Source organism: Trichosurus vulpecula, chromosome 7, assembly GCF_011100635.1.
Source record: "Trichosurus vulpecula isolate mTriVul1 chromosome 7, mTriVul1.pri, whole genome shotgun sequence".
In the NCBI taxonomy this organism is placed as follows: Eukaryota; Metazoa; Chordata; class Mammalia; order Diprotodontia; family Phalangeridae; genus Trichosurus; species Trichosurus vulpecula.
Genome location: NC_050579.1, coordinates 19,260,636 through 19,282,318, shown reverse-complemented (window position 1 = coordinate 19,282,318; position 21,683 = coordinate 19,260,636). Strand labels below are relative to the sequence as shown.

At 42.4% G+C, this 21,683-nt stretch overlaps 1 protein-coding gene across 1 annotated transcript; it reads right to left on the bottom strand.

Annotated features, from left to right (window-relative positions):
* Positions 1 to 10,789: 10,789 nt before the first annotated feature.
* On the bottom strand, positions 10,790 to 13,370 carry COPS9 (COP9 signalosome subunit 9). Its single transcript, XM_036767590.1, has 3 exons — positions 13,205 to 13,370; positions 12,372 to 12,444; positions 10,790 to 11,083 (listed from the first exon to the last, which is right to left on the bottom strand). The coding sequence occupies exons 1-3, from the start codon at positions 13,265 to 13,267 to the stop codon at positions 11,046 to 11,048; spliced, it is 174 nt and encodes a 57-aa protein (XP_036623485.1). The 5' UTR covers positions 13,268 to 13,370; the 3' UTR covers positions 10,790 to 11,045.
* Positions 13,371 to 21,683: the final 8,313 nt, after the last annotated feature.

The following is a 21,683-nucleotide window of genomic DNA, read 5'->3' as shown; positions in this document are numbered from 1 at the left end:
CTTTCTATTCCCATTCAACATTCTCCAGAGGCCTAGAATAATCTGACTTTTCTAAAATTCAGGTCCTTTATTTCATTTTATTTACCTTTTGGTTAGATTTATCTAGGTTGGGGGGGGTATAAATTGAGATCTCCCATCATTTTAATATCTATTTCTTCCTGTAAATCATTTAAGTTTTCCTTTATGAATTTAGATGGTCTGCTATTTGGTGAATACATGTGTAGTATGTTTTATATGTAATTATAGTTTATTTTAACATTCATTTAAAAAATTAATTTCCAAACTTTTCCCTTCCCTCCAACCCTTTCCCCACCCATTAAAAAGGTAAGCAATTATCAATTAAAATGTAAAATCATGCAAAACATATTTCTATATTAGTCATGCTGCAAAAAAGCAAGAAAAATAAAGTGAAAAAAACCCATATACTTCAATCTGCACTCAGAGTTCATCAGTTCTCTATCTGGATGTAGATAACATTTTTCATTGTGAGTCCTTTGGAATTTTCTTGGATAATTGTATTGATTAGAGAAACTAAATATTTCAAAGTTGATCATCCTTGGGATATTGCCGCTAATGTAAACAATGTTCTCCTGGTTCTGCTCACTTCACTTTACATCAGTTCATGTAGTCCTTCCCAGGATTTTCTGAAACCATCCCCCTCCTCATTTATTATAGCACTACAGAATTCTTCACAATCATATACCATATAGCCATTCTCCAATTGATTCCCCTCAGTTTCCAATTCTTTGCCACCACAAAAAGAACTGTCACAAAAACACACACACACACACACACACACACACACACACACACACATGTATGTATGCATGTATTTTCTTTTCCCTTTTCTTTGCTCTCTTAGGGATACAAACCTAGTAGTGGTATTGCTGGGTCAAAGAGTATGCAAGTTTTATAGCCCTTTGGTCATAGTTCCAAATTGCTCTCCAGAATGGCTGGATCAGTTCACAACTGCACCAACAGTGTATTAGAGTACCTGAGGTTGAGGGTGTTCAGGAAAGACTAATACCTTTGGTGTGGACACTGCCAAGCCCTTTACAGGGCTGCTTTTCACCTTTGGTGCCCACTGATTCCCCCAACTCTCATTTGTGGCTCCAAGAAGCTGTAGCATGTGCAGCAGTCACATCTCAATAAACTCTTTTGGCAGATGGGCTAAACCAGGTTGAGGTTAACCGAGGGGTCTCAAGCCCGTTGATGAGTTGGGGGTGGGGGTTCTACCCCAAGAATGTGAAGATTTTCCCTAGCAGAATGGGAGGATGAACAATTTGTTCCAATGGGCATGAAGGTGGCTGAAGCAGGTGCTGGTTAGACATTGAATGTCACCCACAGCATTCTGAGCTAATACCAGCAGTCTTGACTTTTGCCTTGTCACTGGACTCCAATGACTCTCGGAGAGGCAGCTTATAATTTGGATGCCTAGAGAAGTTCATCAGTATTGTACAGCAGTTTGATGATAGCATGCTTGCCCACATTCTGGATAATGAACAATGCTCTTATGCTTTCCTAGTCACCAGTGGAGTGAAGCAGGGCTATGTGCTTGCTACCATGCTCTTTGGCTCCATGAGGCCCCAGCCTAGTTAGCAAACTAGTTTGCTCATTTTTGAGAGATGTGAAGCCCTCAGGGCCCTAAGGGGAGTTGCTAAGACCAGAGCCAATGGTATGTATGCTGAGTTCTAGTCAATCAGATGATGGCTAGGACTGTATAAAAAGAGAGCCCAGAACCGGGAGCAGCGGAGCGGAGAGCCAGCATCAAGACAGTGCAGAGTGGAGAGTGTTGAACAAGACAGAGTTGAGGAGATCAAGGAACTCAGAGTCTACAGACCTGCAGGAGACAGTGCTGAGAGGAGAGTTAGGATTTGTGAGTGATCTTTTTATAGGAAGGTCCAAGCATGGAGGGGAAGTTATAGTATGGCTTGGTTCCTTGCTATAATATTTTGTTATAATTTTCTTGTTACTATAGTGAGGTGGGCTTATTGGTTTTGGAATATTATTGCTACAATATCAAATTGGGGGCATTGGTCCTTGGATCTGATCCTCTGGAGTCTAAATAAATGTTATACTTCCTCTGCCTTCTACCTAGAGAATTCCTTATACTTCGTGATTCTGAACCACTCAGGTACATCCAATGGCCCTCTCTGAGGTCATGAATTTTGCCTTACTGCTATAGGGAGTTTTAGGCCTGGTAGTGGTATCATTGGAAGTGCATGCTCAGGTTGGTGATTTCTTGGGTACTGTTTGGTTATACCAAATCTGTGATTTTATTGGCAAAGGAAAGTCTCTCTGCCAATGCAGGTCAGTAGCTTCTTAGCAACCTACAGAAAATTTCTTAAGAGCACTGAGGTTACTTGACAGTTCCAGGGTCACACAGTATGTGTCAGAGGTAGGACTTGAACCCAGTCCTTCCTTGTTTTAAGGCCAGTTGCCACATTGTGTCTCAGAGTATATACACACTGCAATGAAAGCCACTTGTAAAACAATTAGTTTCCAGGGTTTACGAATTCCTCTATCAACTACTACATTTCAGAGCACACCTGTTTCTCAAAGCTCGTAATTCCCTTTGAACCTGGAACCTCACATAAGGCAGTGTCGTAGCTTTTGGAGTCAGAAGACATGGGTTCTAATCCTGACTCTTCCACTTATCAACTGTGTGACCTATAGCAGCATTTCCTCTCTCTATACCTTGGTTTTCTCATCTTTAATGGCCTCTAAAGTTACACTGGATTTGATGACAACTTAGTGGGGAGTCTGATGCATCTGAACAGGCTCACTTATGAGAGGGGTTGTAGATCTAGAGCTTGGCAGCCCCCTTGCCCAATCCCCTCATTTTTTAGGTGAGAAAACCAGGGCTTAGAAAGCTCACAAGATTTACCCAGTGCAGTCTAAATTGGAAGTTGCAGAGCCAGGAATCAAACTTAGGCTCCACAACTCCAAGTTCAATGTTAAGATTCAGCGATCTTTCCAATGAAGGATGTTGCCAACTATTTCTACAGAGGCAGAAGTTAATTAGGTCCAGATTAATATTTTCCTACAAACTCTATCCTTATTACCCTAATGTCTATGGAGACATTAAAAAAAATTGATTCTGTCTCTTTTATTTTGGCAACAGCTACTAACCCAAAATATAAAGCAAGCAAAAATGCCAGCCTTGCCAGAAACCATACTAGAAAATAGATCTGTTTGTTATTCTTGGGAGTACACTTGGATTCCTTGAAGCATCAGGCTCCCTTTTTCTCCTGGCAATTCTGATAAGACTACCTACTGCAGGCATGCAATACATGCCCAGAGCCCTAATCCTCTTGTAGTTTATCTCAGTAACTATTTGTTCTAGGTAAATAATCACAAGCTACTTCTAAAGAAGGATTTGCCTGTTTCATTTTAAAAATATAGTTGGGTAATTTAATCCTGGGCATTTAGGTATCACAACAGGCAGTAATGCTTCTCAAGGGTGCCCAGACCTGATTTCCAGGCAAAGCAGAAACCAGAACAAAATGAAATGAAAGATTTGGCAAGCACTAGGAAATTCAGTTGAATAAATAAAAGAGAATTATATTTGCCCTACTTATTGGAGGAAATTAACTTACCTGTCATACATTACTTTGTCCTCCATAGGAATTAAGCACAGGGAAAGTACTTAATATCAGTTATACTGAATTAATGAAATTCTCTTTCTGATACACTATAGCCACCAATCTTGGTACAGCACACACTTGGAATAATTAATTACAAAGAACAAAAAAAGTAATAGCTCATATTTCTTTAATACTGCAAGGTGTGCAAAGCACTTTACACATATAATCTCACTGGAGACTAGAGAAGTACATGCGGGGAAGATTTAAGTATATTATCAACTACCACTGGCACCCTCCTTCCCAAACTGCCTTGCATTTATTTTGTATGTATTCTACAATATATTTATTTTTGTATGTTGTTTCCTCTGATAGAATGTAAACAGCTTGAGGGTTGAGATTATTTCATTTTTGCCTATGCATCCCCAATATCTAGCATACAGTAAGTGCTTGAGAAATGTTTTGTGATCTTTGAATAATGCTTGAGAAAGGGCATAAGAGATTCGTAAGGAAACATGATCAGAAAAGAAAGAAGGCGCATCATGTAGTAAGGAGACAACATCTAATGTTATACAGCTACCCCTAAAACATTGAAAGAGCCAGAGGGAAAAAAAATCTCCAGAACACTGGATGGATTTGCTATTGAAAGATTAGAAAACTTCAACAAGAATCACACAGGAGGAGGAATAGAGGGATTAAGATCTGGAGAAAATACCCTCCCTGATAAAATCAAAGCACACAATTGTATGGACAAAATGTTATTTCTCTGTGTGCTAAGCATCACTTCATACATAGGAATATGGGAAATATTTTACCCTTGGAATTGTGCATCTATCTACACACATACACATACATTTATATGGATATATAGAACATATTTTTATGTATATGTATAATGTGTGCAAATACCTACATAGATACACTAACAGATATTCAATAGAAGCTTACTATATGTCAGGCTGGTGATGGGGTGTTTTGGGCTACCAGGAAAGGTCAAAATAGTTTCTGCTGTCTTGGATCTGACATGTGTACAGTGAAGATGATATGTATATAAACAGGTACATATGTACAAGAAATATACAAAGTATGCATTCATATATGTGTGTATATATATATAGAGTGAGGGAGGAAGGGAGGGGCATGGGGGGTGGAGAATGTAGGGAACTCTTGGTTGAGGAAACTCCTTTTACCAACGAAGGTTGGTACCTCCTCTCAATTTATAGTACTAGAGTTTGAGTACTAAGGGAAAGTGACTCACCCAAGGTCTTTTAGTCAGCATGAGTCAGAGGTAGGACTTGAACCCCAGGTCTTTCTGACTCTAGATCAGCTCGCTATACCCCCCTTCCTGTCTCTCACACACACTACACACACACACACACACACACACACCCATTTGGAACGTTCTTCAAAAGTCTATGTGCAAGCAAAGATTAGAAAAAGAAATTTTATTTACTAGAAGGGCAGAAAATTGGAAAAGGAATCACGTAGAGAAAAAAAAAGAAATACTAAAAAAAGAATGAAGTCATTCCACAATTATTTATTACTGAGTACTTTCTATGCATAAAAACCTAGGATGGAGGAAGATAGAAAAGGAAAAAACAGGTCTTTGCTCTTCAGGAGCACACAGCCTATTGGGCTAGAAGAAACATACAAATAAGTGTGACAATAACTGGTAAACATCACAACTAACTGTAACGATAAACAATAACCATAATTACGGCTCCTGTGTATCCATTTTTTAAGCTGGCCTAATGCCTTTGGCAGGGTGGGAGGCTCTGGGTGAGGCCCTCTCCCAGTGCAGACACATTTTCCTGGCAGCGCAGCCTCAGAGCTCAGAGACCGTGAAGGCTTGTGGCCAGGGCCACCCAGTGGCCAGATGTGGGTCTTGAACCCAGGCCGTCCTGACTCCAAGGCCAGCTCCTCATTCACCACATCATGATGCTCCTACCAGGATTTTCTATTTTACAGAGCTCTTGTGCACAGCTCCACCAGATGCTCTCAGGAAATAACAGTACATGTGACAGGACTTTAAATTTTACAAAGCATTTTCCTCAGAAAATTGTTCATCAAATTTTATAAACAGAACCAGAAATAAAGACCCTTCCTTGAGAACATACAAGTAAAGAGAGCTGAGGATGATACCCACACTTGTTAGCATCTCTCATGTGTGCTTTGCCTTGAGCTAGAGACACGGAATCAAACTGTTGTAACAAAAAGGGAGAGAATACACCTGTGTGGGAGAACCTGAATGCATAGAGATGGTATAGGTTGTCCCAGTCTCTTCCTCTCAACACCCCTGACATCATCACTCCCTTTCTCAGCCTTTCTGTGTACCAAGGACAAGCTCTCACGTGTGTATTGATCGTATTCCTTCCCGTCTCCTCCAGAAGACGGTTCTCTCAATGATCCTCCCTTTCTCTTGAAGCTTCAACTTCTCCCTATCAACAGGTTCCTTCTCTATTACTTTCAAACATGTCTGAGTCTCATTTTTATTCTTTTAAATTCTATTTTATTTTCAGTTCTAGACTCTCTCCCCCCTCCTCCCCATGCCTATTGAGAAGGCAAAAGAAAAAAAAAGCTATTACAAATATGAAGTTATGCAAACCAAATGTCTGCATTAGCCATGTTCTGGAAAAAGACAGAAAAAAGTGCTTCAATGTGCACTCTGAGATCTGAAGTTTTCTATGTGGAGGTGGATTTTCACCACAGGTCCTTTGGAACTGTGGTGGGTCACTGAGTTGACTGATTACTAAATCTTTCAGAGTTGATCCTCTTTGCCACACTGCTGTTTCTGTGTGAATTGTTCTCTCTGCTCCCTTCACTTTGCGTCAGTTCACAGAGGTCTTCCCGGGTTTTTCTAAAACCATCCCCCTTCATCATCTTTTATACTCCAATAGTATTATATCATATCCATTTCCCAATTGATGGGCATCTTCTTGGTTTTCAATTCTTTGTCATCACAAAAAGAGTTTAGAAACATTTCTGTATATATGGGTCCTTTTCCTTTTCCTTTGATCTTTTTGGGGTATAGACCTAGTAGCTCTCCCCTGTCTTTGAGAAAAAAAAAATCACTAAACTGTGAAAACCCCTTGACCTAACAATACCACGACTGGACCTATACCCCAAAGAGATCCTATGTATAAAAAATATTAATATTAGCTCTTTTTTTTGGCAGCAAAGAAATAGAATCCAAGGTAATGCTCATCAATTGAGGAATGGCTGAAAAAAGTATAGCATATGAATGGGATGGAATACTACTGTGTCATAAGAAGCAGGGGAAGGAAATGGCTTCAGGAAAAACCTGGGAGACATGCAGGTTGAAGTGAGATGTACGAGGAGAATTATTTACACTCTGAACAGTAACATAAAAACAAACAACTCTGAAAGATTTATGAACTCTGGTCAATACAATATTCAACCAGGATTCCAGAAAACTGATAATGAAAGGCTTCACAAATATGATCTCATTTGATCCTATTGCTACTATCTTTACTTTCCAGCTGAGGAAATACACAAGTTTAGTGACTTGTCCAGGGTCACACAGTTACTAAGTGTCTGAGGCATTGCTCGGAGACTCAGGTCCTCCTGAGGCCCAGCACTCTCTCCATTGCATCACCTAGCTGCTATAGACTAAACGTGCAGAATGAGATACATATTTTGACATGGCCAATACGGAACTTTTTATGCTTGACTACTCATGCTACTTTCTTTTTATGTTTGGGAGGGGGGGGTGATAGTGTAAGGGAAAGAAAATAAATACTTACTTGAAAAAAAAACTATTAAAAATCTTCACTAGACTGTGCCCTTCCCTCAAGCTATTATTCTCTATTTCTCCTTTTCTCTGCCAAACTCTGAAAAAACTGTATACAACTGCACTCCTCACCTCTCATTCACTCTTCACCCCATTAGCATCTGGCTTCATTCCTCAACCTCAACTCAAACCCCACTCTTCCAAATGACCAATCATCTCTGAAATGTTCAGTCTCAGGCCTCTCAGTCCTGATTGTTCTTGACCAAGGTGCTGCATGTGGCCCTCTAAACGCCCCCCGCCCCCACTCTGCATGTTAGGACAACCCTCTGTCTTGGTTCATCTCCCACCCATCTGATGATCTCTTTTGCTTGCTCATTATCCACCTTGCACCCCTTATCTTTGGGTATTCTCCAAGGCTCATCCTGGGCTCTCTCCTCTTCACCCTCTCTGCTCCTGCTCTTGGTAAAACCGGTTCCCAAGAATTTAGCTATCATCTCTATGCAGATGACTCAGTTATATAGATCCCCAATCTCTCCCCTGAGCTTTAGTCCCCCACCACCAATTACCTGTCACATATTTCAAATCGAATGTCCTGGAAACACCTCTACCTCAACACACATATAACTGAGCTCATTATCTTGTCCTCAAAGCCCTCCCTTCCTCCAAACTTCCCTATTTCTGCTGAAGGCACTGGCAGCCTTCTAGTGCCTCAGGCTTGTAGTTTCAGCATTGTCCTGGTCTCCTGACTTTCCCTCACTCCCCCACAATCATTTGTCAAATCTTGTTTAACCCTCACATCTCATGCCTACCACTTCTCACCTCTCCCACAGCTCCCAACTTGGTTCGGGCTCCCTCCATCCATTACTTAGACAACTGGTTTCCTTGCTTCAGGTCTCCTTCTTCCCCTATCCACCACCTCCAGCATATTCTGCACTCCACTGACAAAGTAATTTTCATTAAGCAGACAATTGTTTTGTTATCCAACCAACCCCAGTGGCTTCCTACTGCCTCTCTTTAGCTTTTAAAGCTATACAACATAGTGCCGATGCAGATTTTCAGACTCAGGAGATACTACTCCCACTCCATCATCTGGCCCAAATAGACTTCTGTTGCCCATAAACACCTGAGGTCTCCACTCTGTTCCTCTGCATTGCTCATCCCTCATGCCTGAAATGGTCTCCCTCCTTATCACCACATGCTTCTGTTTTACCTTAAAAAACAATGCATCACCATGATCACCGTCTGCATAAAGCTTTTCATGACCCCCACCCCACTAGTGCCTTCCCTCACATTGTATCTAGCTACTTAGTACATGTTTGTCATTAACTTTGTATTTATGCTGCATATATTTTTACGTACTTGTCTCCTCCAAAAGAATCAAAGTTCACTGTGAGTAGGGATAGTTTCATTCTTTCTGTTTTTATCCCTAAAAAAGTGTGTGGCACTGGATGTAGAGTGAGGAAGACAAGTTCAAATCTGACCTCAGATGCTTACCAGCTGTGTGACCCTGGGCAAAGTATTTAACATGCTTGCCTCAGTTTCTTCATCTGTAAAATGGGGATAGTAACAAGCAGGGGCCTTGCAGGGTTATGAGGATCAAAAGTGCCTGGCACGTAGCAGGTGCCATATAAAAGTTCATTCCCTTCCTCTCTCTCCACGGTCTAGCACAGCACCTGGCACGTAGCAGACACTTAATGCTTGATCAATGTGAGAGACGGTGCTGTTCATAAGCAACAGGAAGACCAGTGTGGCCAGACCATACTGCATGTGAAGGGGAGCAATGTGTAATGAAGCTGGAAAGCCAAGCTGGAATCAGGCTGTACGGGGCTTTAATGTCAGACAGAAGCTTTCATTTGATCCCAGACCCTAAAGGCAACAGGGAGGTGCTGGAGGTGACTGAGCAAGGCAGCGGCATGACCACTGTGGCTGCTACATAGAGGAGGAGATGCAGAGAAGAGAGAGATCTGAGCCAAGAAAGAAGCTGCTGCTATAAGTGAGAGCTGACGAGGCTGGACTGTGGTGATGGTCATAAAAGGGGCCACCAAGTGTGGAAGGAGAGAGAGCTGCCCAGGCTCTCCCCACACTGGGAGAGCCATCAAGCAACTGTCACGTGGTGAGATCTGGCAACAGCAGTCAGAGGCATTTTCTCTATTAACAGTTCTCCCTAGTTTTAGAGTGGAGGGCCCACTCCTGTCTTGGAAACTGTTTGTAAAATCACCAATTTCAAGTCACTGAGGATAGCTGTTACCCTTGGGGCTTAAAGGAAAAGCATAGAGAGCCTTACGTTTTTCAGCAGGCCTGGCAGTGACCTGTGCTCAGATTGTGCACGAAATGTGACCAAAACATCTGGAGGGAGTGAGGGGAAAAAGACCCTAAATGCATATTCCCTCCTTTAAGAAACACTCAACTTTCACATTATGATGTGTGAGTGTGACCTCATCCATTTCTTAGACAGACTGAGAAAATTTTTTGCTTAAAATCTGTTCCCTTCATCATATGCACTGAATTGTTTTGTGTTTTGTATTAAAAATTTCTGAGGGAAAAGTAATTGATTAAAGCTTGGTATTCTATTGTTATAACATACTGATCAAACACCTTTAGGTCTCAGCATTCTTCATAACAACCCTGTGATGGAAGTTGTATAAAAATTATTTTTCTCATTTTACAGATAAAGAAACTAAGGCTCCAAGGTGGTAACTTGCCAATGGCCACATAGCCTGTGAGTCACATGGGCTGCACAGCTCCCAAGGAAGGGTGAGACTCAATAAAGGGAAAACACCTTGATCTCCTACAGAGAATTTTATTAAATGTGGAGTTCACATAATGAGCCTCTTCTATGTTTGTTGTTGAGTTAAATAAAACCTGTCCTAGAGTCAATATCCTTTTATCCTGAGTGGTGGATAGTGGTAGAGGAGGTGAGGGCCCTTTAGGGAGTGCAAAATAAGTCTCTTTCCGATATTCCCAGGAAAAACTCTAGGATGAGAATGTACGAGACCTTTTGTGGGTTTATTCTGTCAGCACCTAGGACTCAATGGCCACATGGGTTAAATACAGTCATACTGCATAAAGTATGTCAGCACCTGATTTTAATACTAATGCTAAGAGATGTACCTTGTAACTGACAGCAGAGGAGACAAGACTAGACCTAAGGTATAACCACATCAGTGCTTTACAAAAAAGCTGAATCAAAATAGTGTTTACCCTTATTATATTATGTCTGTAGCATAGTGTTCCCTAAACAGAGCAGTCACTTAATAAATAATTCTTGTCCGTGGAGATGCGTTAAAATGATTAGGAATTACTTGCTGAGGCAAAACAAGAAAAATCTTATCATGCATCTGACAGACTGGAAAAATTTGCTGTTTGAATTAGCATTCCAAAACATAAGCAATTCATTTTTCAAAATTATGCATCAAACTGTGACATCATTCAATTGTGGAAAAATAGAACTATATGCAAATAAAAACTTTTTTCATATTTATTCGAACAAGGAAAACAGCCGATATTAAAAGATATCTACCAGTAGCTTCTTAATGGTTAACATTTTTTCATAATTAATTTCCTGTTTTGGTAACCATTTCCCAACTTTTGAGTATTTCCAGAAGCTCTTTAGAGATCACATACCGTCTTTTGATTAAATAAAAGAGTATTCACGCTATTGCTACAAAACAAAGAATTAACATCTTGGGTTTCCATAGCTGGAAATCATTTCACTGGATATCATCATCATCAAAAAGATCTTCGAAATCTAGGCAAAAAACGAACCGTTAATATAAGCCATTCATAGGTAAAAGGGCATTTCTACTTGTTTGATGAACTTTAATTTTCAAGTTGAAGTAATAAAGTCTGTAATACATATTCTGGGTTTAAATGCCATGTGTATAAATAAAAATACTGGGCATGACATAATTATGATCAGTGGGATATTTCTATGGCATTTACCATATTTATTAAACAGATTTTTATAAACAGGTATTTATTAAACTGCTAGTGGAATTGAAAGAAGAGTTAAATATCGGTTGCCAGGCCACACAAAATCCCACAGAAAAACTGCATCTATGCTCCTCCCCTAGTAAGTGCTAGTCCCTGGTTCCCTTGTGATTTACTTTCCCAGCAAGTCCACATTTCGAAACTTTCCTTAAGAAATTGCTACATGCAAAATATCTACTCTGCTCTGGCTCAATGTTAGTTTCTACAGAGTTAAGATTGTAAGTTTGTTTTTAATTTAATCATTGGCTTAACCATTCGGTGGTCTCTGCAAGTCTTTATTTAAGAAATCACAAAAAATACAAGTCAAATCCTATTTTACCAGACAGCTGATTATACCAGGCTTGGTCAAAGCCTTGCCCTATGGCCCACAATAGAATTCATTTCTCCTGTAGGACCGTGAAATACCTTCATCACGCTGGAGTTCACAATTGGATTAATATCAACCATGGAGCCATAAGGAGTCATAACTTGGGCCACAGATGGCTATGTGGCATGGCAAACAAATATTATATCTTGGTGACTTTCCCTATGTGGGACACTGTACACATAGGAACCTAAGGGCAGTGAAGATTCATGGGGGAAATCTCAATCTGACTACTCCGAAAGATCTGTGATTTCACTCTTGTGTGTACGCCAAAGAAGACCACAAACTTCACCTTCTGGATACTGCTTAGGGGTTTCATTAGACAAGAGAGAAGAGGGGGAGGGACAGGGCTAGCACTTGGTTACCCAGAGTCTAAGCCAGACTGCAGGCCATACACCCCTTTAAAAAACCTATTTATTTATATATGTATACAAATGCATATAATATATAACTATATTATAACTATAAATATATATTTATATCTATATTATATTAACATATTTATGTATATCTGTTTATATAATTTTATTTTGTTTTACTCTGTAAATAAGCATCTGAACTGTGCATAACTGTTCAACGGTCCCAACACCCAATGTCACAAAGGCTGTTAATGACTCTCCACAACATATGCCTACTGAGATATTAAGAAGAAAGGTGTGACGCCAAATTTCAGCGTCCTTACCATTAAAGAAATCCGCATGGACCGCCTTTTCATTGGCTGCCAAGTCCATCAAAAGGCCGGTGCTGCCTCCCGCCTAGCAAAGGAAGGAAACATCGGTCAGTTGTTTTAATAAAAAAATACATAATAAGGTGCCAGCAACACGTATGTGCCCAGTAAGTTAATTACCGCCCTTGAATCACCGCCCAGCGATGACTGATGGGTCACAATTTGCCCCCATATTTACAGTGCAATGGCAAAGGGACAAAAAAGGCCCTTCAATAACGGGAGGCACTAATCACCTCCATCCACGTGGGCGCAATCACAGCTGGTCTAGGAAGGGCTGGACCGCACACTGAGTTTTCAGACTTCTGTCTGAGCGCGGCTGTTCCTAAGTGTGAATTTACAAGCCCACCCCCCTTCGGAGTAAAAGGGAAAAGCCCCTGGCTGCTCGCTTCGCCCCAGACGCAGCAACGGCCCCACTCTTGAGCTTCAGTAAAGCATCAGCTTCAAGATCGCAGTCCACAACTGCCACCAGCCTTTCGGGGGGAGGCGGTCCACAAAACGCCTTCTGGCCTGCTGTCCCCATTTTACGGGTGGACAAAGTGAGGCTCGAGAACTACCAGGGTAGGGGAGGGTGACGTCAGGGAGCCCAAGGTGCTCCCCCCTTGGCAGTCATCTGCCAATCGCCAGGGAAAACCCAGGAGTTTGGGGGTAGGAACCTCCCCTCCCCCCGCCCCTCCCTGTGGCCCCGCCCCCTCTCGGACAACCGCCCTCTCCAACTCACGTGACCCAGCCCCCCACCCCCCCGCACTCCCAGGCTAGGCCTCAGGCCAGGCTCCCGCTCCTGCCATCACCTCGTCCAGGTCCACGTAGGGCCCGGCACCCTCGGGGAACATCTCATCCACAGCGGGCTTCATGCTCCCGTCAGTCTGTCCTTCCGTCTCGGCCCAGCACGTCACGCTCGTCTAGTCCCGGCACGTTCCTCCCCGTCCGCGGCCGGCTGTGCATCGACTTCCGACTGCAGCCGGAACACTTCCTGTGAACGAGCGCGCTTGCGCAGCAGGTGTAGGCGGTGGAGGACCATCCTCTCTATGGTACGTCGGGTACCTTCCAAACTTCGTTCTGACAGTCTTACGCGTAAGGTACAGACTGCTCCTCTCCCGTTCTGCGGCCAGGGAGCCAACAGCTCGAGGAACGGTGTGGTTTTTGTTTTCTCTTTCTGGAGTAAAACGATTTTTACATTAACAATTATTATTATTTAAATGGAAGCACCCAGAGGGCAGGAGTAACTCCATCCTTTGCATTTGAAACCCGAGTGCCCCTGCCAGCCCCTGCCAACCCCTGCCAGCCCCTGAGCCTCGGGTAGGTTCCACCAAAGGCCATCGGCCAAAGGACGTCCTACCAAAGGTGGCGTGGAGCCCTGGGGCCACCCAGAACAGCTGAGCGGTCAAGAGACCCTAGCACCCCAGCAGTCATAGGGTGGATTCCATTCTGTATCCCCTAAGGATGGAAAGAGGGACCAGTAAGAGCTGAGGACAGAGTTACCATCATAGGAGGTCGGAGCCAGAACCTGCCAGTGAGTGCCTAAACCGCTTTGGTGAAAATAAAAAGGTAGATGTGAACTAATGAAGTGACTCTGCTAGCTGGCTTGAGCAGTGTGGGGCAGTGGGTAGGGTAGCAGAACCCAGTCAACCCTAGGTTCAAATCCCTCCTCGGATGAGGACTGGCTGGACAAGTCACTTTGGTGACCTCTGCCTCAGTTTCCTTATCTGTAAAAGGAGTGGGCTAGACTAGATCACCTCTCAGGACCCTAAATAGATGACTCCGTAATTCAAAAATGACTGCCATGAACTGACTTACTTTGGAACAGTGGCTTCCCAGAAGGGGGACAGGTTGGGAATTCAAACTTGGATCTACTGGCTGGAAATCCAATTATTTTTGTACTTTGCTCTTAAAATCCCTTTTAAAATTAATTGTATCCACAGTGCTTATCACAGCGCCTGGCACATAGAAGACACTTAAAACATTTGTTGTTCAGTCGTGTGTGACTCTTTGTGATCCCATTTGGGATTCTCTTGGCAAAGATATTGGAGTGGATTGCCATTCCTTCTCCAGCTTATTTTACAGATGAGGACACTGAGGCAAACAGGATGAAGTGACTTGCTCAAGGTCTCAGTAAGAGCCAGAAGCAGCTTTTAAAAATTCACTTCAATTTAATAAACATTTATTAAGTACATTCTATGTGCCAAGCACTGTCAATACAAGTAAGAAAAAGAAAGACAGCCCCTTGCCCTCAAGGAACTTACAGTCTAATGGGGGAAAGACAACAAACAAAGGAAGCTAGAAATGGGGAGAAGGGCCATTGAAGTCCAAGCCAAGCACAGCTGCATATGGAAAGTGAAGAGTGAGCTGGAGAGTCCAGATCCTACCTTGTATAAAGGAGAGCCTCAGGAGGAGTTTAGTGCTCCTCTTTCCTGCCCTCCAGTCAGAAGGGAGAGGAGGATAAGGGGATTGGGAAGGTGTTGGGAATCCAAGGCTGACTTAACAGCATCATGGGGTGCAGGGTGTTCAGCCTCTGGTATGAGGGCCGCTCATCCACCTTTGGTGCCGTCTGATTCACCCAGCTCTAGAAAGCTGTAGCATGCACAGCAGCCCCCTGGGTAAAACTGTCTTGGCAGATGGGCTTAAACCACATTGAGGGTAACCGATAGGCCTCAGGCCCTTCGATGGGTTAGGGGGGGTGTCTATCCCAAGGATGCGAATACTTCCCTCAGCAGAACAGGCAGGCGAGAACAGTTTGTTCTAACAGCCACGAAGGCAGCTGCAGCAGGTGGTTAGAGTTTGGTCAGACAGTGAAGCCTGCCGTAGCCAGGCTTCTTGACTTTTGCCTTGCCGCTGGACTTCGAAGACTCTGGAAGGGAAAGGTGAGGCTTATGACTTTGTCCAACTCTGCCTCACTTAAATCCAAGTCAAGAAATCTCTTTGAAAATAAGGTACAAACAACAATGCCGTGATGAGATTTCAGGCGGTCAGCTTCTCCCGGGTGGGGCTTCACGTTTGGAGGAGTGCAAACCAAGAAGACGGACAAATGGAAAGTGGAGAGATCTGAACCCAGATCCCCTGACTCCAGAGAGAGAGGCCTGAGTCTGAGGAATGAGGCCATACTAATAACTCACATTTCTGTGGTTAGCAGTGCATTTCTCTCACTACAGCTCTGCGAAGAAGGCAACGCAGACACTAGTATTGCCGTTTTATGGCTCTGAGAGACTAAGTGGCTTTCTCACGACACCCCAGTGAGTCTCAAAGCTGGAATTCAGGGTCAGGTGTGTTGCCTCCAAACTATTTTTTCAACGACAGCATTGATGCTGAGCCTCTAGGTGGACACATAGTGGACAAGGCGCTGGGCCTGGAGTCAGGAAGACTCATCTTCCTGAGTTCAAATCTGCCCTCAGACACTTATTAGGTGCATGACCCTGTTTGTCTCAGTTTCCTTATATGTAAAGTGAAGTGAAGAAGTCAGTGGCAAAGAATTCCAGTATCTTTGCCAAGAAAACCCCAAATGGGGTCACGAAGAGTCAGAAGAGACTGAAACAACCGAACAACGATGTTGTTGCTACAGAAAGAGGCCGTGGAACCCATCGGGACAGAGCAGATCTCAAGCTCATTAATGTAGAGGGGCTTCAGAGACCATCAAGTCCAATTATACGTTGAATGTATACATACAGTATGTCATCATAAAGATGAGGAAACTGAGGCCAAGAGGGTTTAAATGACTCACCCAAGGTTAATTACAAAGTCAGTTAGTTGCCAATGTAGTCACTGATAGACACAGGATTTGAATCCAGGTCTTCTGACTCCAAACCCATGCTGGGCATTTCCCCACTGTACCAAACCACCTTTCCAGGACATTGGGGTTGGGGGGAGGAGGGGAGGGCACAACATTCAACTCGAACAAAGGAATTTGATAAGGCATAGCTAGGGAGACCAAAGCCAAACCTTGCCAACTTCCCAGTTTTTCTCTTGCCCCAAGGAGAGCTAGGAATGGGCACCTTCCCCTTCCTGTTCCAGAGCCCTGTCTCTTCAGACACATTGTGCCTTTTAAAGTATCACCCAGCAAATGATGCCTTCATAACCTGAAGTCACACAGACTTTATTTTGTTACGTTGTTGCCGTTGTTCAGTCGTGTCCAAGTCTCTATGACCCCATTTGGGGTTTTCGTGGCAAAAATACTGGAGGGGTTTGCCATTTCCTTCTCCAGCTTGTTTTACAGATAAAGAAACTGAGGCAAACAGGGTGAGGTGACTTGCCCAGGGTCACACAGCTAATAAGTGTCTGAGGCTGGATTTGAACTCAGGAAGATGAGTCTTCTTGGCTTCAGGCCTGGCACTCTATCCACTGTACCACCTAGCTGCCCTGTTATAGTAACAGTAGACACATGTTAAGATTTGCACAGCCAAGTTGGTTGTAAAGCTGGTATTTGTGGCTACCATTTCAAACTGCTCCAAATAAGGAGGTATGTTTTCTCTCCTCCCTAACATTTTCTCTCCCCTCCCCTTCACATTTTCTATTCTGCAGTAAACAGATGTGAGCTCTCCAACACAATCACTCTGTCTTGGCTACTTAAAAAATTAAATATAAGAAATGTGTTCAACACATTATCGGCTCCCTCCTGGACTGCTCTGACTACTACAAATTAAGAAAAAAATCTGAGGTTTTAGGGGATTCATTTTACGTCACTGCCACTTCAACTCCCCCCCCGCCCCAACACTGTAGAACCATCTCTTTTCATCTCAGCAAAACACCAGCCCCTCGGCCAAGCACATGTGTTTTCATCAGCTCTGCCAAGTTGTTAATACTGCCCCCACACTCTCCATTTTCTTAGCAAAGGCAATTTGAATATATATGAATATATGTATGTATGTAGTGACATAAAAAGTTCGAGAGACATTGTTTCTGGGTAATTAACAATCATTAATTATGATTAGCAAATTATTAATAAAAGGGTCATTCGGCTGTCTCTCCTAAACCAAAGACCCCTCTTGGAACCCACTCAATGTTTATATGCCTTTGGAAGAGTGGGTGTTCCTAAAGATGGAAATCAACTCTGATTGGTTAACAAGTAATGAGAGAATGATTATTATAATAAGAGGTGGTCTTATTCTAATGAGGGTCTGGGGAACATGACTGATCACTCAGTACTGGTCAGAGAGACTTATCTATACCCATACTACTGGATCTGGGGTAATTTAGACAAAAGGGGGAATCCACTTCTATCCAGACCTTATCTGACTAGAAGACAATGGGCCGGAATCCACCAATTCCCCTAAAATAGAATTTCTTTACCTTTTGATCAGACTTAAGTTTTCCATCTCATTACCAGCCCAGTGCTTAAAAGCTGCCTGAATAATTTACAAGGGCTGATTTCTGAATGAGGAAATAGAAAAAGGGAAAAACCTTAGTCCTAATGCAATAATTGGTTATTAATATAAGAGAATGTGTCAGCATGGCAAAAGTAACAACATCGATGATAATTGTGCATATGCCTGTGTAGTTCTGTATTGCAAACTATGAGACTCTCCATATAGAAGGTAGAAGTAAAACCTTTATTCAGACCCCAAAGACCCAAATCCCCAAACCAGTAAGTCCAACCCGTCCAAGCAGCAACCAAATACCCAAACCAATAAGCCTACTTTATCATGACAGCAAAGAACTTAAGACACAATATCACAGCATGGAACCTTGCCATCCCATTATCCTTCCCCCCTTCTGGGGCCTTCCCACAAACACTCACAAATCCTCGCTCACTCCTTGCCTATGTCCTTCTCCTCCCATGGTTCTAACTCCCTCTGAGCATTTGCTGCTCCACACTTCCAGTTCCACTAATTCAGCAAGCTCCTCCCACCACATGGGACTTAGGCTTCCTGTGACATAAGCAGGTCACATGGGCCTATTAATGGGAGGGAAAGATCTTCAAATTGACATTACCATTACAGAGGGAAATAATCATTTCTCACTATATAGATATATATATATATACACACATACATATATATGTATATACACACACATATGTATGGATATATATGTATGTTTGTGTATATATATATATATATACACACACATACATAAATGTGTGTCTATAAGGATAGATAGTTAATGGAAATGGTCTCTCTCGTTCCTTTTTTAATCTCTCTTTTTCCTTTCCATGTATACATTTCTTTTAGTGAGATGAAGCGAACCTTTGTTTGTGTTCTCCTAAGGATTATTGGAATTGTTTATCTCAGAAGTTACTTCTCATCTGATTTCACAGCTGACCTGAATGGGCTTCTGTGGATGATATGAATGAAGCTGCTTTCTTTAGAAAGGCAAAGAAACGTCACTTACTCAAAACGCCAATATGAATTTTTCATTCACCAAAGAACCAAACTGTAGTTCACCAGTCTTACTGGGGGCAAAATGCATGCATGCACAAGCACACATAATACAACAATATATATATATATATATATCACATATATGTATATACATCACAGAAACATATGTATGCAATATACATGCAACACACATAAAACTCAACATACAGGCATATACACATACATGTACACACATCTATGAACACACATGCATAAAATGCAACACACAGGCACATACAAATATATATACAGACATGTATATACATGTTTACAGTGCAACACATCCATAATACTCAACATACGTGCATACATGCATGTATACACACAAACCAATTTTCTCCAGAATTCTATATGTACTGGGGGAAAGTATGTCACAGACTTTTGGAGCAACTGCTTTTATTTTATCACCTTAGTAAAAACCATCTTTCTATAAGCTGCTTTGAGCCGACTGACTAAAATGATTCTCAACGCACCACCTTGGAGGTTAGGGCGCAATCTGGTGGCACTGGAGCATCAGCCCAGCACCTCAGGGAAGATTCTGAAAGGGAGCCATAGCCTTGCTTTGGGACCCAAAACTCATCTGTAAGGGTGAAAGTTGGCATAAAGTGGCTCTGAGGGATCAGAGAAGGGCTCGAAGTTGGCACAGAGCAGAGAAGTCAAGAGAGCCATTGGAAAGCTCACCTAGAGAAACAAAACTGTTCCAGTAAGTGGGGGGTGGGTCCAATATAATTGTCGAAATTAATATATTTTAAAATATTTTTCATCCCTTATATTAAGACCAGGAAAGGAAATAGTAACTGTGGGATAAATACTACTTTGCCTGCCAAAAAATAAATGTGAAAACTGGCAGGCTCCCTATTGGGGGGACTAACCCAGTCTCTTAGCTCCCCCTGGTGGTCAGAAGAGACACTGCACACTCCTAATTCCTCCAAGCTTTAGGATTGAATTTTAACCTGTGCTACCAGCTGCATGTTTCTGCGTGTTTAGAGGAGGCAGTATTAAGTCACACCAGACACAAATGTCATAGTGAAAAGCCCCAGTTTTTTTGATACTGGCATTGTCTCTTCCCCTCCTCTCCCCCCCTCCCTCACCCCCTTTCGTTGGGAAAGGAAGTCTGGTAAGTTGTCATCAGTCGTTAATTAACACATTCGTTTATGAGGACCTTTTGAAGAGCTTAGCACACAGTTCTTGACACATAGTAGGTGCTTAATAAATGCTGATTGATGGAAGCCCAACTGAAGGGAGGTAGATATATAATAATATAATTCACGAGGTGGTGAAAGACTGGGTCAGAGCCCAGGGGTATGTCTGGGAAAGTGAAAGTGAGTGGATAAAGTGTTGAACCTGGAGTCAGGAAATCCTGAGTTCAAGTCTGGGCTCAGACACTTAGCAGCTATGTGACCCTGGACAAGTCTCTTAATCTATGTTTGCCTCATTTTCTTCAACTGTAAAATGAAGATACTAATAGAATCTATCTTGCAGAGTTGTTATGAGGATCAAGATTTGTTTTAAAAAGTGCTGGACACGTAGTAGGTACTGTATAAAATCCTTTTGTCCCCCTTCCTCTTATTCAAAAGGACTATTCTGAGTGCATTACACAGATTGCATTGTTTGGAGGGAAACAGAGTACTTTGTTAGGCACTTGTGGCCCCACTGTGAAGTGGATCAGTTATCACCATCTGTGAGTTAGCGGATCTTAAGTTTAAAATGGCTCTTCCCTTAGTCTGGTGCTTTCCGGATAAAGCTAAAAGTGTGATTTGGTTTCGAAAGCAAAATAATTCATTGCCAACTCATTGACATTTATGGAGGGAAAGTTTTCAGTTGGTAAAACATATCAAAGTAGGTTGCAAGGTTTGAGGAAGATGATAAAAGCCTCACTGAGTCCTTGAGGAGGGTAGACATGGAATTGAAAGCTTGGACCCTTAGTTTTACCTTGATTGTCAAAGAAAAGCTTGTCCCAGGGCATGACAAATGTTTGAGATGCTTAGGCATTTGTGTGGAAAAGTAGCAACATGATCTTGAAACAGACTTCTTCTGAATGGCAGAGCAGTATAAAGAAAAGCACTGGATTTGGAGTAAGGTAGCCTGTGTCCAAATCCTTCCTCCAGACATTGCTGTCTGCCTGACTCGGGATGCCTCTCAGCCTCAGTTTCCCCATTTGTGAAATGAGAGTAGAAATGTATGTGCTGTGCCTATCTCACAGCTTTTGAGGAAAACATTTTGTAAACATTGATGTTAATGTTAGTACTTATATAATTTGTTGTTGTTCTAACTGTTTGTGACCCCTTTTGGAGTTTTCTTGGCAAAGATACTGAGTAGTTTTCCAGTTCCTTCTCCAACTCACTTTATAGATGAGGAAACTGAGGCAAACAGGGTGAAGTGACTTGTACAAGGTCACACAGTTTCTAAGTGTCTGAATCTGGATTTGAATTCAGGTCTTTCTTCCCTCAGGCCTGGCTGGTGCTCTATCCACTCTGCCACCTAGTATTCTCTGCTTATGTAATACACAGGAATATTGCCCTTGGGAATGTTGGGGTGGAGTGAGGTGGGTGGGGGGAACCATCTTTTGCCAGATAGTTTACCCAGTATTCTTCAAGTGCTCGGTTCTTTTTAAAATAAATTAATTTAAAAAATTAATTTATTTGTTGCGAGGCAATCGAGGTTAAGTGACTTGCCTAGGGTCACACAGCTAGTAAGTGTGAGGTGTCTGAGGGCAGATTATGAACTCAGGTCCTCATGACTCCAGGGCTGGTTCTCTATTCACTGCGCCACTTAGCTGCCCCAAGTGCTGGGTCCTTACCCTTGACTTTGAGCTTGATTGGGCTTAATGAAAAGAAAATTGAGAGGGTCACGGACTACCATTCCAAAGGACTGCTGCAGAAGTCATCAGTTTTGAAAGCCAAGAGCACTCATGTTGATC